The sequence below is a fragment of the Cyrtonyx montezumae genome, unplaced genomic scaffold (assembly GCF_038088225.1).
Source record: "Cyrtonyx montezumae isolate F1298 unplaced genomic scaffold, pur_monq_1.0 scaffold_3, whole genome shotgun sequence".
Lineage (NCBI taxonomy): Eukaryota > Metazoa > Chordata > Aves > Galliformes > Odontophoridae > Cyrtonyx > Cyrtonyx montezumae.
In genome coordinates, this window is record NW_027072034.1 from 33,352,551 (window position 1) to 33,371,032 (window position 18,482).

Genomic DNA, 18,482 nt, shown 5'->3' on the forward strand with positions numbered 1-18,482 from the left:
CAGTGGTTGTATCTACCGAAGATAATGCATCCTGATTCTGTAGAGAAAGTACTTAAAACTTGTAAGTACTTAAACAGGGCTTTGAGGTAAACATTGCCACCAGTCACTCTTCTGAGTGGTCCTGTACTAGTCACCACAAACCCCAGGGACCTCCTGCTGAGCATCTCCCTGGGCTGATACAGGATATTTTTGATGTTGGTGAGGCACAGGCACAGCTGCCCAAGGAAGCTGTGGTGCCCCATCCCTGGAGGCACTCAAGGCCAAGTTGGATGGGGCCCTGGGCAGCTGAGCTGGTGGGGGGGGATGGGGCTGGGTGGGCTGCTAGGTCCCTTACAACCCAAACCATTCCATGATTGTATGAATTTTTAAAATACCTTGTGGATAATTGACACTGATTCAGGAAATAAGCCTGCTTTTTTTTAGTTTGAAAGATACATTTGGTAGAAACTGTTGTTAGATTAACTTACTGTACACGTTTCTTTGTCTAGGTTGTAATTCATAGTGGAACATTTTTTGTGGGGGTATAAATAAACTTATTTTTCAAGATTAAATGCACTTTTGATGGTGCATTTGAGAGCCAGTTAGTTATAAAATACCCTTGGCTAGCTTGTTTTTTTTTTTTTTCTCTCAAGAAATGGTCAGCAGGTTTGTTCCACATCATTCAGTTGAAATTTATTTAGATAGCAAAACCTGTTTGTGTGATTCATGATATCCTGCTTGCATTCCTGTTAGTTATAGATTGACCTCTGTAGAAGAGAGGCACTATCTATTGTAGAAAGGGAGAAGGATCCCCAGGTTCCTTGCTGCTTTTTATACCTGAGTATGTTTATGGCATTGTCCATCATGCACATATAAATTTGATTTGCAATTAGAAGTTTAGCACTCCTGGAGGTATTCTTATTTCCAATATCAAGGCAGTAAAGTAAGTACAAAGGTAGATGCTTCAATAGTAGGGATGAAATGAAAACTTCAGTGTAAGGCGTGGGAGTTGTTGGGAATTTTGATGTATAGGTTTGCTTCTTAAAAAATATAGGCACATGTTCCCTCTGTCTGATTTTCTGCTAAGGGGATCAGATTTATTGAGGCGAAGCATATAATTTCAGTGGAGATGTTTCCTTTTCCACTCTGTCCTCTCCTTCTATCTGTCAGAAGCATAGATTAAACCTGAGATTTGTGTCTGAATTTTAGCGTGGCGATGTTCTTTATGCGTGAAGAGCCTTGTAGCTTTTGAAGAGCCTGAGATGTTCTCTTGGTGCTCTATAGCTGACCCTTCAAATCTATATGTGCAGGCCAATGCAACATTAACTGCTTCCCCAAAGAAGTTCTGCATTGGAGGTCAAAAAATTGATGAGCACGTGGTGGAGCGGCTTGTTAAGGGCAAAGAAGTACTTTCAGGTTTAAGTTTCTTCTGCAAGTCTTGTCCCACAAAGAGTAAAAAAAAAACCAAAACAAAATACCACCAACAAAGGGTTCTGGGAGGGAGACCCATGTAGCAGTTCTCTCTTTTCCTCTGCTTATGAATCCTTTTAATTTTTGACTGTGCTAGAGATAAAAGTGGTTTCCCTGTTGCCTGTGATAAAGAGATCTGCTTCATCCTGGCATCAGAGTGTGCATCAGAGACATGCTGACTGTGTAATTACCACTAGGTTACCATATCCAGCTTGGTTGTATTTATATCGTGTCCTTTTACACCCTAGAAAGTGCATCCCTTGAAGTTCCATCCCAGTGACCCTCAGCTTTTTAGTTTGCGTGGTTCCCAGTTGGAGGAAACCTTATTTGTAATAGTTGATAAGCAAGATAGAAATTGTAAGCAGAAGTCAGGAACGAGAAGAGGAATTCTTTTTTCTCATCAGTTTTTCAGGAACAGAAAAAGAAATTAATTTTGTGCAGACTAAGAAGTAAAATTTTGCAGCTCCTTGTGTACTTCCATGCCATTTTTCATAGCTTCTGAAAACAATTACTTCACCAATCAGATGTTCGGTAAGTGTTCTTTTGGGATTTTCATAGCACTGTCAGATGATTTTTCCAGTTACTTCAGTGAAATTAAAAAGAAATTCTTCTCCTAGATCTGTCACCAGGGGAGATCATGCGCAGCACTTCATAAGTTCCCTCTTTTTCTTTCATGCAATGTCTCGAGTCTTTTGAAGTTTGGAAGTTAAACCATAGTATTGTTCTCTGCATCGTTTGATGCTGTCTTACTGGCTTTCAGCCAGCTGTTTTGAAGACTGCACACTGAAGCTGATGCTGTGTTTTCTGTGAGCGTGGATGGGTTGCTACCTTTTATACTTGGATGCTTTTTTTTGGCGGGAGGGCATTTAGCATCTTCTGCTATAATACATAATAGTATTCAAATTTAGGTCTCCATTTTAAACAGATGGCTGTCTTGATGTGTGTTTAGCTGAATAGTATCTCACAATGTAGTTTTAAAATGTACTGAAGTCCAACTTCTGCTTAGTTTTGATAGTAGGACCGGTGTGTGTGAATGCAAGAAGGAAGTAACTGGTGTAATTATTTTTGCTTTTGGAAGGTTTTTGATACTGTTTCATGTGGGATTCTTGTACCTCCTTGTCAAGAAGGTTGCTACGCTGCTATTTTGTTGAGCTGTACTCAAGTTAATTTTCTGTGGTTTGTTGTCCGAGTGAGCTGGTATTTCAGAGGAGAACTTTGTAGGTCTCATTTTATTGTTTCCATTAATCACTTATGTGATGGACTGGTGGACACAATTACTGAGGGCTGCCAAAACTGTTGGAGATGGAGAACAATCCATTTTGTTTCGGTTTGATGGTGAAGGAGCAAAAATAAAACTGAAAATACAGCGTTTTGTTTGGAAAAGTTAGATGTGTAAAGGGAAAATCTAGCTTTGTATTGTATTTAAATCAGGTGCCAGTTTGGAATGGGATACTGCTGCAAGCCTATTTGGATACGGTTGTGGGTATGCAAAATACAGAAGGTGGTTTTCCACTCTTCATACACCTGAGACTGTACTATTAAACACTGTGTTTGGTTTTGAGTGTTACGCTTGAAGGTTAGCTCTGGAGCAAGGAAATGTTTGAAAAATATGACCTGTAAGGAAAAAATGAGTCAACTGGGGTTCGTTTGGAATGAGAGAAATTGTGAAATAGTGGCAAATTATGTCGATGCTTTTTGAGTTTATCAAGTATTAACATCAAAAACTTTGGCCAATTACTCTGTGTGTTCCGGGGAGCAGGATTCATTTCCAGCAGGAAGGTTTAAGTTTGCAGTGGTTGGCTTGTTTGTTTGTTTGTTTTTGCTGCAAGAGTACATCCTGACACTATTGGTAGCGGTCTGCTGGGGAGGTGGTTGCACCCTGGTTGTGGGAGGTTTTGAAGAACAGGTTAGACAAATACTATTTATGGCACAGGTGCCTTTATGCATCTTGAGAATGGGGGCTGGAACAGTAACTTCTTTAGGTTCCCTCAGGTCTTCACTGTAGTTCTGTGGTGATATACATATACATGAGGCAGAACCAGAAGCACAAAATACTTCTTCTGTTTGATCGTCTAATCTCATTTGCATCTTGCATTTTGAGTAGCAGTGAGCTGCCGCTCGAAACATGGACAGAACTGTTACCATCATGTTCCATGTTGTAATTTCCCGTTTTTAGATGTGGAAAGACTTGCAGGCTTCAGAACTGGTGGCAGTGAAGGATGGTGCTGATGCTCCCACTTCTCTCTTCGTGTGGCTGCAGGTCGCTTGGTGGGTGCCCTGGACGCCGTGCTGGATTCCAACGCGCGTGTTGCTCCCTTCAGAATCTTGCTGCAGGTCCCAGGCTCACAGGTTTACTCTGCCATTGCATGTGGTGAGTTATTGAACGGATCAGAAGTTTACTGGGCCATAGCTATTGGTGAGTCACGTACTGAAAAATTCTGAGCATGCTCAGCATCTGCATGTCCAAGAAATTCAAGGTAACCCAGCTGGTTGTGTGTGGGTTTGAAGCTCTTGGCTATAGCTCAAATAACAATCTAATTAACCTTCAGTTAGAATCCCAGGTATTGATTATGAGAAAACGTTAACTGCGAAAATGTTTCAGTAGAAAGCTTGCTTAGGTGAGGGTGTTCTCTGTTATTTTTTTTTTGTCTCTTGCAAAATGTTGTGATTCTATTCATATGCATATATTTTTGTATGGTTATCATAGTTGCTTTGCAGCAAGAAGCTGTTTGGTCTCAGCTTTCATTTTTCTTGTCTTGCTTGTTGCCCGTGAAATCTCTTACAACGCTTGGTTATAGAGAAATATAACTTGAACGCTTAGAAAATGCTACATGAGGCAGGTAATAACTGGAGTTGTTGGCAAGAATGTCTGTTGTACACTAGTCCGTTTTACAGTGTTTCTGCAACTTTTGAAAGTCAGACCCATCTTCAGGAAATGGATACGGATGTGAATCGCAGCAGTCTTACTGAGGCACGTTGAATGCCAGTGTTCAAACTCACCCTGTCTTTAACTTAACAAGTCTGCAGGGCAGTTCTCATCCCTTCTCCACTCTATGAAATCTCTATGAAATTGACAGCACATGTTCTGCTTTCGTTTCTTACATGGATCCATGAAATAGTTAGCCAAGGTAAATCTTGACGTGGTGTTTGTGATTTTTGATATTGCTGTCCTTCAAATGAAAGGGGCAGTCTGTGTACTCACACCCTGCTCCTGTACAGGCTCATTCTGTGTTTCTTCCATGATTTCAGCAGAGATGATCCCTCTGCATTTCCCTTTGATACTGATATTGACAGATACTTGCCTCTCCCCACCCTCTGCTTACCCCTCACCCCTTTTTTTTTCTGAATAAGATTATCTCATGGAGAAATTTTAAGCTCTTCTTGCTGTTAAGCCCTCTGATGAAGCCAGTTGGTTTTCACCGAAAAGCTCAGTGTTGCTGTCAGGGGCTTCTTTTGAATATCTGCAGTCTTCCTTCCTCAGGTTGATCCTTGCCCTGTCCATACTCTTATTGCCCAAAGGTTTTTTTATGTTAAAGGAACTACAAATTAAATACCTGTTGGAACAGTTAAGGATTTTGCTGAGATAAACTCATTTGATTTCTGTTTTCTAAAATTTAGCTTTCTTAAATAAATACTCAGCTCTGAGAAAATGAGATTTGTGGTAATGAGGTGGAAGGCAGGAGGATCTGTTTTGTATGCCATAAGTGCATGGCACGTATGCTGCTGTGAGAGCTGCACAGAAATTAAGAACCATGGTAGCAGGAGCTGTTTCTGAATAATATCTCTCGTGAAACCCTGAAGTGAGCATTCAGGGCTTTGGCAACAGCAGGTGGAGGAACAGCACAACCTGACCCTTTTCTTAGAAAGCTGGAGCTCCACAAGGGACTTTCTTCTCCCCAAGGCCGCAGAAGTGTCTGTCACTGGTTGCCCAGCTCTGCTGAGGCTTGGCTGTTTGCTCTGCACAAACAGGATTTTGTTACTGGATTTGGAAGGAGCAGCAGGTCAAATTGAGTTCCTGCTATGTAGTAAAAACAAGGAGCAGCTCCAGCAGCTCCTTCCAGTCTCCCAGTGTAACTGCATTAGGGATAGCCATCATATCATTAAGCAGTTAATTAAAATGACATTTTCCAATTGTATGTTGGCGGTCCTGTGCTCCAGGAGCTGTAGGCTGAAGCCATAATTTATGCATAAGGGTCATATCTGTGTTACAGACTTTTGCAAATCTCTGAGGGCTGCTGGGAAGTTTGATCCAAACCCAGCATGCCTGTTCTGACAGAGATGTTTCAGTCCAGATGGCTAATCATCTACCACTACAGGGAAAAAAAATGCCTAACCTCAGGCTTTGTCTCCATCCACGTAATTCTTTCAAAAGACTTGTGGGCAAAAGAGAGCCACAGGGAGCAGCCAAGTGAGGTATCTCTTCTTTTCCAAGAGACAGCCTACCAGCCCTCCCATACACTTAGTAGCTTCTAGTTTGCCCAAGCATAGAGAGCCAGCTCAGTATTTTCTTTCTGCAGCCATTTCAATATAAATTAAATATTTTTTCATCGTATTTCATGTAAGTGAAGTATCTCTCTGGTGTCCTTAACAATGACATGATTTGTTTTCCTTACAGAAAGGCCGTTTGAGTGTATCTTCTTTCTTGATTTTTTTAGATATCTAACCTTGATTAATGACATTTATGAAGTTCCATCACAAGACCTTCCTGTCAAGGAAGTTAAAGCTTGGAAAGTTTCCCTGCCAGTTGGCATTCTTTATGGAAACAGAGCAGAGGAGGTTGGAAAATTCATAGCTCATTTGTCTTTTTTGTTGTTGTTGTGAGGCAACGTGATGCATCTCTGAGGTGCACACAAATGAAATTTTAAGACAGCAAGTTCTCTAACTGAGATTCGTTTTATAATTGTGTTCCTCTACACTTTCTGTGTCTCTTAAAGTTAAACTACTTTTCTCCTTTCCTCCATAAATAAGGCATACAAAAAAGCAACTTCAGCTGCTCACTTTTTATGTATAACATTTAACCACTGACCAGTAAGGTCTAGAGTGGCCATATTTTCCCTTTATTGTCCTCTCTGTCACCACTCTCGCTCTAACTCTCCTGTCATAATGATAAGCAGCAGCAGTTCAGTTTCAGGCAGAAAGAGCCAAAGCAAATAAGTAATGAAATGACTGAAATATTATTTCTGGACTTAGAGTGAACACATTACATCTGAAAATCTTTATTTTTCAGTGATTTTCTGTTCACTGTTTTTCTCCCCTGAACCTTGAAAAGATGCCCTTGCAGACCGTGTGGGTTTCATTGAATCCAATTCCTTCCTTTTTAGGTTCTTACTACAAACAGCTTCTCAAGTAGGATCAATCATGTATGCATGCACATGTGGCTGGCGTGTGTGTGCATGTGCATACAAAGGGAGAAAGAACCATCAGGGACTTGGGGGAACAAGATGTATAACAGGGGTTTACAGTGGCTGCTTGTGGAATGTTGTGTCAAAATAAGCTGTCTTCTAACAGATCAATGAGAGGTTTTGCTGGTTTTTCTGCTTTGACTTTTAATGCAGCATTTGCTGGCTGAGAATGTTTGAGAAGATAAAACTAAAAGCACTGAAACTATTTCCCTAAAACAATGAGTTTTTTGTTTTTCTCCAACTATACTGTTACAAATTGGACCTTTTTGACCTGTTTCCTACCAAGAGTTTTGAGCTTGAAAGTTCAATTTCTCATCATGAATTTAAGAAGTAACACATTTTGTTACTTTAATGTTGTCTCTTTCTTTCAATTTATTTTACAGGATGAATTTTAATACATTACTTTATACCTTTCTAGGTGCCACTGCTGAGGAGATAAATCAGCACTGGGAATGGCTGGAACAAAACTTGCTCCATACTTTGTCTGTTTTTGATAATAAAGAAGATATTGTTAGTTTTGTCAAAGGGAAGGTAAAGGTAGGGAAACTGTCATACTTTTGTCCAATTAGTTGTGATTTTTTAGAAAAAAAAATCAGGAAGTTATTATCATTTATATTTATTTTTATCCATATAAATAGTATTCTTTTCTAGAGTGTGCTGATCTAGCTAGTGTTCATCCTGAATGCAGTTATCGCCAAATCTGCCTACTTTTCTTGTTCACGTTCAGTTCTTTTTACTTCTCCCTATCTGTAGCCTTACTGATTTGTTTCCATGCAGACTTGTAAGAGGCAAGGAAGCGTTTATGCCATGATATTTTCACACAGTGACTCTATAGTTAGTGGCTTCTTGTAGAGTAGTGACTCCTGGGTCTTCTTTTGGCCAAGTCTCACCATTGGCATGGCAGTGCTGACTGTGCCTCCAAGGAGGAGGACCTTAGCAGGCACCTCCTGGTGGTCTTACCCACGACACGGCTTAAAAGCCCAGTTAATCTTGACCTGATGTGAGGTGTGAAAAATACCTTTTCTGTCACACAGTCAAAAGGATGCCAGGCATTTGGCCAGTTTCTGTGTGACGGTTAGAGAAAGGTTATGAAGGACCAAATGACCTGTTGGTTTTCCAATAAGCACTGACAGTCAAAGTGGCAGAACCTGCTGCCGGGTTGACAGTGAAGCTGCCTCCAGTGTGTAAGGATGGCTGTCCTCTGGTGCAGAGGTGGCCTTTGTCCAGCGAGCTGGAGCTATGAGGCTGTCATGCTGCTCTCTTGGGCTCTCTTCTTGAGGCATGGAAATCACCATGGGCTCTGCAAGGTGTCAGCACCGTGGCCAGTGGTTACAGCAAAGCCTCAGGCTAGCTGCCTGGTGTCTGAATGAGCATCTTTTTAGAAGGGCAAAAATTTTAGGGATAGAGGAATTAGGTGATGAGGAACAGATTTAAAACAATAATGGCACATGCATTAAAATTTAGAAAACTTGGCATCCTGTGCTCTGCTTCTAATAAAACACACACTCCAGGGGCTGCTTGTCTGGCAGTGGTGCAGGTCTGTTGGGGACCACTGTAATTGAGATCTTGCTGCTGCCTTCTCTTTGTTAAGAGTGATGCTCTCCCCCCATATCCACTGTTGTTGTTTGGAAAATTGGTGGGAACGTAATGTTTCTGGCAAATTTCAACCCTGCTGCTCTCATCTCAGTGGTTTCTGAAATGAGGAAGGAGGCACAACACACATCACTGTGTAAATCTTAGCTTTTATTCTGCTTTTTCAAAGGAGCAGTTTCGGTGTGCTGCACCTTGCTGAAAGTTTAAACTTGCTGTGCCATCTTCTGCTCATGGTGCAGAGGCCTTCCCCTGGCACAGAACACGTATCTAAGTGCACTGACTCAAACAAAATTAATCTCTGTTGATACTGCTGTGGCAGCCGATTGCCTAGCACAGGGAGTATTTAAAATCCTTCACGTTTCATTACTTAATGTTAAACTCAGGTGTTGGACTTTGTCCTCTGGTTAACTCATTTGTTACAACGTCACTGTTAAAATTCTCAACATTTAATTATATCCACAGAGATGTTCTTGCAATCACATGTTTAGTCGTTCAGAACATGTTACAACTTACTGACATCTTACTGCGTGGCTTCTCTATAGGAGAACGGGACTGATCAGCATACAGAATTGTTATTGTATCTTTGCTCTGTATGCAGCAGAACCCAATGATCATGAACTGTAAATAGACAACAACAACAAACAAACAAAACCAAAACACAGCAAGGGCGACAGCAATGACAACAACCCCCCCCCTCATAATCCCCAAAAACACAGGACATCCCACAAACAAAATCCCAGAAAACACTTCAACTGAGAGTCTTGATCTGGAAGCATTCCAAGTGTATGAGAGATGCAGCCACTGCAGAAATGCATCCGTTTATGAGAATAGCGTATCAGCTTTCAATTTTCAGAAAGAGTTGTGTTGTTAAAATTTGAGTGGCTAGCTTGCAGTAACTTGCTTGAATGCAAATACTGTAGATTTATTGTCTGTTATCTTCTTATTGAATCAGGCACTGATTGCAGAGGAAACAAGCAGTAAGCTCGCCGAGCAGGAGGAAGACCCTGAAAAGTTCCGAGAAGCCCTGGTGAAGTTTGAGTCCAGATTTAATTTTCCTGAAGCAGAGAAGCTGATCACCTATTACTCCTGTTGCTGTTGGAAAGGAAAAGTTCCTCGGCAAGGCTGGCTTTATTTGAGTATCAATCATCTCTGTTTTTATTCCTTCTTCCTGGGCAAAGAATGTAAGTGTAAATATGCAAGAAATCTAGCACTGTGGAGGGAGATAAACAGAACTGCTTTGAAATGCAGAGATGGGATTTTTATGAAAAGTGTAACTCTACCCTGAGATTTTTATTATTCAGATGGAAGATCTAGTTTAATTTGGTTTTTACTTCTTCCCTTGTGCTAGTATTTTAGCATTAATCTGGTAATAAAAATGAGAACACAAGAATTTGCAGTCATAGTTACTCTCCAATCCTTCTTCTTTTCATGTGAAGCAAGCTTAAAACGTACCAGACCTCCTACAGCTTCAGCAGCTGGTTTTAGTGCTGCAAACAGTCAGCTGAGAGCTGATGGGAGCACACTGCGGGTCGGGCGGTGAGGCAGGAAAGGAAGCTCTGCCTGGGGGAGAGAGCGCGGTGCTAGGCGTGCGTGAGGCTGCTGCGGGGCTCAAAATAGAACAGGAAGCACAGCAGTGACACTGCTGCTGCCCTGAGTCTTCGCCATCCTGCTGCAGCGAGCGCCGTCGTCGTATCGACCTATCCTGCCATGAATACAGCAAGAATTATATAGCAATTAGGGAAGCTGAACCATTTACTGGCGCACAAGTGGAACTGTAAGAAAGATAAAAGATAGAAACTGGCTGTTGTCAAGACATAGAATCGTAAAGTCATAGAATGGTTTGGGTTGGAAGGGACTTTTAAGATCACCTAGTTCCAAGCCCCTGCTGCAGGCAGGGACACCTCCCACTAGACCAGGTTGCTCAGAGCACCATCCAGCCTGGTCTTGAATGCCTCCAGGGATGGAGCATCCACAACCTCTCTGGGCAACCTGTTCCAGTGTCTCACCATCCTCACAGTAAAGAATTTCTTCTAGTCTGATGAATCTACCCTCTTCCAGTTTAAAGCCATTTCCCCTCATCCTGTCTCTACCTGCCCTTATACCAGCCCTCCTGTAGGCCCCTGACTTAAAACACAGAAGGACATGCCTAGAGTTAGGGATCCTTTTTCTTCATGCTTTGTTTCACGTCAATCATTTTGACATATCTGGAAAAGATGGCAGGCAGAGTTAGATTTAAAATACTGGTAAGTTTGTTATGCCTTGTAAATACAGAAGCTGAATGTTGTCTGGAAGACTGTAGCAGTGTTTCTAGGTACCTGTGTCCTTGATTAATCTTTTTGTTTTCTGTTTAATGTCAAATAGTGTGCTTTGTGAATTGTATCTGCTTGCAGTCATTGCAGGCTTTCTCTCATTAAGCAGAGATATCCAGTCTGCCAAAGCAGACAGAGCAAAAATTATGCTTATTAATGATAGATAAGAAGAATCAACTGTTTTTTTTCTTTTTTGTTAAAACAACTCATTGTGAAAATGCAAAAAAAACAAAAGAAAACAACACCAAAAATAAAAAAAAACCCAGCCCATCCTCAATTACAGTTTGCAACCATTCGTTTTGAACATGGATAATAGGCTGTTCGTTCACTGTTAGTCAATTCCATTACCTTTGTAGTCCATGCATGGAAAAGTGAAATAATGGGAACTTCCTATTATTTAAAAAAAATAATGGGAATCACAGAATTGTAGGGGTTGGAAGGGGCCTCTAGAGATCATCCAGTCCAGCCCCCTGCCACAGCAGGGATCAGCGCCTGGCAACACACTGACTGAAGTTAACATAGTGTGCATAAGCATAAAACTAATATATGTATGCCTTGTCTTATTCATACAGCTTACCTTTTTCCAGAGAAGATAAAAAAGGAAAAAAAAAGAAACAAAAGCATTTTTCAGACCGTTAGGACTCCTCTGCTTTTATTATGCTTAGCTCTCCAGTGAAACAAATGATATATGTACAATCTGAATAGCAACAGTAAAAGAAGATGATCCTTCTGTTGTACAAGAACAGTTTAGAAATCTTGTGTGTTGAAATGTTACCCAGCTCCCTGATTCTGATAAAGATGATAGCTAGAACAAATGATTCATTGTATTAACTTTTTTCAGACAGCTATAACAAATCTGGCTAATTCTGATCTAGCAAATATTGCTAATAAATTGCATTTGTTGTATTATTTCCCATCTTCTTAGGAAAAAAAATAAAAGAGTTTCAGTACAAATAGTTCTTTTGTGTTTTAACTGTATAAAAATTCCCCCAAATTGTATACTGAAATATCTTTATAGTAAAAGTGTTAAGTCTTCAGCTTCTGGGAAGCCTTCTGCCCTCTCTGTGTTTTATTTTTTGTTGAAATTACCTGGAATGCAGTACTGGAACCTGTTTTCAGCTTGTCATAAAATTTATGTGAGCATAGACTGCATGGAACATATTTTCAAGACAAGTCTTTTAGCTAAGTTTTTGAAGTATTTGCAGAACTTTGTAGGATTCACCTGTCAGATTTCTTGCAAGGACATGCCAGGGTCTCTTTACATTTTTTAATTACACTCCAGTTTCGCTAAAGCTTTGAAGACTTTGTACCTTTTCATCAGAAGCTGGGGCCTGTTACAGTGTGCTGTTTCTGTGACAAGCACCACACAGCCTGTTTGCTTCTGGCCTGCTTGAACAATAGCGCTATTGCTGCAGCACTCTTTAATCTTTCTTCCCTTGGCTGTGCTCGTACAGATGACTTCGTGACCATTTGCAACAGTTTGTGTGTGTTGACGCAGCTGTGCTTTATTTAAGTAAGAAAAAATTTAACCTGTGAATAATTTTGACAGCTGTGGTTCTTGTAATACAGAAAACTTGCTGAGCGTGGCTACTTATATAATTAACAATCGTGGATATGTGTCATATATACATGACAATGCTTGTTATTACTGCCTTTTTATTACTTTACTGGCATCAGGAGACCAGCTAGGGATGTTAGGAGATGTAGCCTTGGTGTTTCTTGGCACACAGAACGCTGGGAAGCATCCAACAGTTAAGCAGGAGTTTAATCTATTTTAGAGCTCTTTCCAGACTAACTTATACCCAGAGATTCATATGAGAGGCAAATAACGTCTTTTAGTGGTTAACTAAAATAAGCTGATTCTTCTCTCTGTTTGTATTTATATGATTTGACAGGGTGTTTAAGTATGGAGAACTGTGTTCTGGACTTTTTCTTTTCCATAAACAACTTTAAATGCATTGAATGTTTATGGCAAAACTTGCTAGTGCATTTTTTAAAATAAAAAATAATCAGAACAGGAAGATCCCACTGCCTAGGGGGTTTCTCTTTGACACCCCGTTTATAGTAGTACTTAAACTTTACAAAAAAAAACGTTACGGTACAAAAACTTCTTTTTCTTACTTCAGTGTTAAAAGACTGTGTATGTAATTGGAACAAACTTCCCAAATGCCTAAAAGTTTACTTTTGCAAGGTCACAAGCCCTATTCCCTTTTTTCTTCCTAATCATGGAATCCACCATTTCTTCTGGTAGTAATGAAAGCTGCAGAAATGACTTCTGAAGAAGTTAAAAGCAAAGGTTCAGTAGAGACACAGCTCCTCAGTCTTAACATTTCTTAAGAACAGAGATGAAATTCTGAGGGAGAGATCCTCAACAGACAGTCTGTTGGAACGAGGGAGAACAAAAGTATAGTGATGTCAAGCATGTCATCTTTTCTTTGGCCTTTTTAAAGATGAGCTTATCCTCTCTGTTTGCATTTCCTGAATTTGTATTTTTCAAATACGAACAATTTAAACAAGAATTTCTAATCCACTTCTGGTCTTTCTGCAATGGCAGTGAAACTCATCATTCCTTGGGTTGAGGTCCAGAAGTTGGAGAGAACCTCCAATGTCTTCATGACTGACACGGTCCGTGTCACCACACCAAACAAGGAGCGCGATTTTTCCACGTTCCTCAATATCGCTGAGGCATTCCGGATCATGGAGCAGCTGGCAGATGTAACTCTCCGAAGGCTCCTGGATAATGAGGTCTTTGAGCTGGATCCAGGCCTACAGGATCCTACTCTGATTACCAAGAGGTAAGAAGCAAAACTGTTCCTCCATGTGTGAGCAGAGGTTCAAAAGTAAAATTTCTGGATTGCACTGTTAGCTGTGTAAGGCTGTAAAGGTTATGGGCAAGAATAACAGATTTTATAATGTACTGCAATATATAAAATAATTTTAATTTGTGTGCAAGGTATTGGTTGGGGTTTTTTTTGTTGTTTTTTTCATTTTTATTCCCTGAATGCCACCGTGGCTTTTGTTTTAAAAGTACCATTTATTGTAGAAACACAAATAGCAATGAGGGATATTTTCTGTCATTCCTGAGGAGTGGCATTCCTTTGTTTATAATGTCAGTAGTGTATAGGCTTTCCTAGTGCTGACAGTTCTGTAGGATGATAACTGATATGTGGAATCTCCCACTAGGAGGATTGTCATAGCTGACTCAGTGAGCAGTTGTAGGGCACAAAAACAGACAGGCTGTTGCAACAGACTAATGTGCTGATGTCAGCTCTACACAGTGCATCCCTGAAATGCATCTATGCATTCCTCTCCCACTGCAGAAATGCACTGAATGCTCAGGGAGAAGACTGATAACTATTTTCCTGCCAGTAGTATAAGACAGAGCTGTGTGTTTATCTGCTGGTATGTAAAAGGGGAAGAGAAACTGCAGGGTCGAATTTTCAGGTGGGCACAGTGTAATATCCAAAAATGAAATTTGGCTGGGGCATCAGTGTTCATGTGTTCAATCTGTAGTGCATGTTTTCTGAATGGAGCATGTTTGGAGTGCTGTAAACGTTTCCTGCTCTTCCTTCCTATCCTTCTGCCAGAGGTACAAAGGGAATTACCCAGGTGTTGCTTCCAGAGTAAAATGTAGGGAATGCATGGTGTTGTTTCCCAGCAAATAGAAACATGTCCAGTAGCCATGATACTGTTTTTGGGTGGCGTTTTTGCAGTGATGTTGGATAGCAGTTCTGCAAAGTTTAGTATTAAACTTTTAAAGTCTCACTGTTTTAAAACTGTTTAAAACATGAAGACCCTGGAGCTTTTCTCCAGCTTTCCCTTTGATTTCCTATGTACACACAATAAGGACAATGACTGACACTAGGATTTCATCCATGATGCCATCAGGGAGTTCACTGGAGCTGTTTGTTAGACTGATACAGTGGTGAGCAGCCATGAACTTCCTTACAGGCTATTTTTTTATAGCCAGGACCGCTCTAAACACAAAGGCTGTCATTGTTTTTCACCGTATGTGTAACTGGATATTGTTAACACTGTGGGCTTTTTGCCCAAGAAATGTAGCTTATGTCCTTTGACTAATGTAGGATATGACTTTGAGTAATAGGTTGCATTGAAGCCCGTTTCCATGCTTTACAATTCCACCACCCTCCTTCTTTTGGGCTAAAAAGTTAGATCCATAAAACAAGGGAGATAAATCCAAAAGAAACGTAACAATCCACGGGAGACATTTTCAGTATCTACTGATTTTTAACTTTTAACCATCTCTTCCCAAAGGAATTATTGTATCAAATAAATGAACAGAGTGAAAAATGAACACACAGAAAACAAGGAGGCCCACCAACCTAAAATGGCAATTAAAAAAAAATTAGAGAGTTAATAAGATGCTATCATATGGTGCTCCCAGTCAATCAGCCTCTAAGTACCTTGTGGGATTTTTGGGTTGTAGTGTATCTACTAGCAAACAAGTAACAGAAACCATCCCACGCATTTATTAAGGTTTTTTTTTCCTCTTCTTCCTTCCAACTTTAAAAACAAACAGAAAAACCACACACACACAAAAAACAAAACAAAACAAAGAAGAGGAGAGAATGAGAAGAGTGGAAGAGAGTATGAAAATACAACTGATTCCTGGGCAAGATGTTCTCTTAACCACGCTGGTACGCTGTAATCTGAGATGCAGAAATGAGAACATGGAAGATGCTGAAATCCAATTTCCTTTGTGAGATTTAGAGGGGCAGTGTTTTTATAAGCTGCTGTTTCTGGTGCCCTTTGTCACACTTCAGCAACCACTTTGATGTGATGTGATTAAGCAAGACTGCAGTTATAATAGTAGATAAACTGGTTTTTAATGCTAACATGTTTTGGGGGGTGAACTTCTTCGGTGTGTGAGGTTTTTGTTGCTACTTTTTTTTCCTGGAACCATTGTAGTACTACAAGAACAATTCTTTTCCACTTGACATTTTTCCCTAATAATTGTCTCTGTATTTATTGTGCGTGATTAGGAAGCACATAGTAGTCTATCAAAATGAAAGCAGTAATCCACGGATCATTAAAGTTATTCCAGCTGTGTCAAATTAATGCTTTAGGTTTCCTTTGTTTGCTAGGTTTTCCTTTGCAAGAAACTCATCTCAATGTCTTTGTGTATGAAATGTATTTTTAATGTCACCACAGTCTGTTTGCATTCTAAAAACCAGAAATCTTTGATGCTGTCCCCGAGGCCCTCCTGCTGAGCGGTGCATGGACAAGACACTGAGAGGTTGGGGGATTAGACCTGCAGTCTGCAACACCAGTTGTATCATGATCAGCTTCAGACAAGTCCACATGCAAGTTTTAGTGCTGCCTGATGAAAGAATAAGGCTTGGAACAACAGATTACCTAGGGATTAGCAACAATTAAGTTAATTGCCATAAAAAAGCAAAGTGAGGCAGAGGTGTTTGAGAACTATAAATGCCATTTCTTGCAGATGTATTCATTCTGCCATACGTTTTTACTGGAACATGTGGTAAATATTTTTCTTTTCCAATAAGAAGGTTGCTCAAGTCCCCTGTATAGCTTTATTGTACTTCTTATTTCCATCTATTTCAGGGTATAAGAATATTTATCGTGTTCTTTGAACGTAATGAGGAAATTGGCCATAACAAATGATTTAAAAGCACTAGTGCTGATGTCAGTAAGGTTTCAAAAGCATAATACATTTTTTCAGGCCTGATTTCTTTTCTTCATGTCTAACACTGAATTTCTAGGGAGGATGGATTTGCTTTGTATGAAAGCAAACAAGGTTTTTGACACTGACCTAAGGTGAACAGAAACGGAAGTATCTTAAATTGTAAATGTCACTTCAGTCTGCATTGATTCCAGGAACACCATAAACTTGAGGAACACGGAAGATCTGACAAGGAAGAACCTCATTTTATTCACGTGCTTGGCAGAAGGCAGGGTTTGGATTATCTCTGCGTGTCACTCCTGATGGATGATTGCCTAGTACATTTTAAGGTTTTCCAGTAATGGCAGTGCCAGAGCCCATAGTGGTAATTCACCATTGGTTGGAAGGGCTTTCTTGAAGTCTCTTGGCAGGTTTATGAGTCTAATGCTTCTTATCCTATCCAGTACAATGGAAGAGATCAGATGTGTCTCTTTAGAGCAACCACTGTATATTCAGAGATTGCTGCACATCTCCTATATTACTTTTCTTCTTTAATCTGCACTGCTCTGGTTTATCCAGATGTTTGATACCCATCTTTTCTTTAGCCCCTCTGATAGCTTCTCTCTGGACATTTGCCATTAATCCCATAGGCTGCAGGAGTGCAGTGGCAGTGTGCAGGAGCACCCCCATCCCTGCCACAACCCCAGGCCTTCCCTGCTGCCTCTTGGGAGCTGAAAGCTTTCCTGTGCTGCCTGGTGTGGTGGTCTGTCTCTTCCCATCAGCACGAGGCTGCTAACTCATGATTGGTTTACAATCCTGAGGTTTTTTTTCTGGTTTTTTTTTTTAGAATGGATGCTGGTAGAATTGGTTCTCAGCCTGCATTTGTGCAGCTTACCTACTACAGGTGAAAATACTTATATTGCTTTTTGTCTGCACTACCCATCTCAGCCTGAGTTCTGATCCCACTCGTTTGCTTATTTGCCTCTACCAGCCTCACATCATATGCAAATGTGATAGCAATGATCTTTGCTCCACTGTGCAGGTCGCTAATGAAAATACTGAACAGATGCCAGTGTAAGACAGACTCCCAGGAGACCTTCTCCACACAGCCTCCCACTTTAACTGTGTGCCTTTGAGGGCTGCTTTTTGGGTACGCTTTTTGGACACAACAGATTTTCAATGCAATCCAGTTGTATAGGTTCCCTTGTGAGGAAATATCAAGACTTTCATGAGGTCTGGCTGAAATATCTGTTGCGCCTTCTCCTCTTACAAGTCCAGTGTTCCTGCTGTGTGAGGTAATGATGTTGGGTTTACATTTGTCCTGACAAGTCTATGTTGGCATTCGTCAGATGGCTTTTCCTAGCTTGCTTCTGAGAAACCTTTCTTGCCACAGAAATTCATCAGGTTTTCTGATGTACAAGACATATATTGCTGTTATTTTCAAGATCAATTTTCTGAAGTCTGAATAGCAAAAACAGGGCAGTAGTCATTCTCTAAAAGTGAGAGGTCAAACGGTCTGTTGATGTTTTTTTTTTTCCTCCTCTATGTCTGTTGCTTGACTTTATGCCATACAGTTCTTTGTCTGGCAACAGGCAGTGGGTGACTCAGCAGGGCCAAAGTCTTGCCAAGTTGACTTCTGTTGGATTTAAAGCAGACCGAAAAAAAAAGAAAAAAGAAAAACATTTGACAGCAAGGACATCATTTTAAGTGTCCCGATGCTTTTTTCCTAGACTTGTGTGTTATTTCCTGCAGTTTAAAGCTCTTGCAAGGTAACGGGTAGGTCACACACGTGGAGTTAGTGCAGCTTTGACTTGGCAGACCCTTTGAAGTGCCAAAGGCAGAGACGGTGCAAGAGCCATGTAGCCTGCAAGTCAGGAACTGTGTTTGGAGAGAGCTCATGATTTGTCTGAAGAGTGGGGAACAAAGCGTTTTCATCCTTAAGCCCTTTATTCTTCCGAGGCACGTGTACACATTTGATCTATGTTAGTTTTATGTTTGGATAGCTTTCCTTCTTTTCTTAGGTACTGTGCTCAACACAAACCAAACCACTTTAAAAACTGTGGAGCTAGAGATTTCAGTCGGATT

General features: G+C 40.6%; 1 protein-coding gene across 2 annotated transcripts in view; it reads left to right on the forward strand.

Moving 5' to 3' along the window:
• The window catches only part of TBC1D8 (TBC1 domain family member 8), a 46,990-nt gene that overhangs the window by 6,368 nt on the left and 22,140 nt on the right, over positions 1-18,482 (forward strand). The window contains exons 2-5 of one of the 2 annotated variants that reach the window (XM_065741136.1): positions 3,710-3,865; positions 7,270-7,388; positions 9,397-9,625; positions 13,308-13,548. In XM_065741136.1, the coding sequence (XP_065597208.1) occupies positions 3,710-3,865; positions 7,270-7,388; positions 9,397-9,625; positions 13,308-13,548 (745 nt within the window). The remainder of the gene's footprint in view (positions 1-3,709; positions 3,866-7,269; positions 7,389-9,396; positions 9,626-13,307; positions 13,549-18,482) is intronic. The other variant, XM_065741137.1, reaches the window with a different exon arrangement.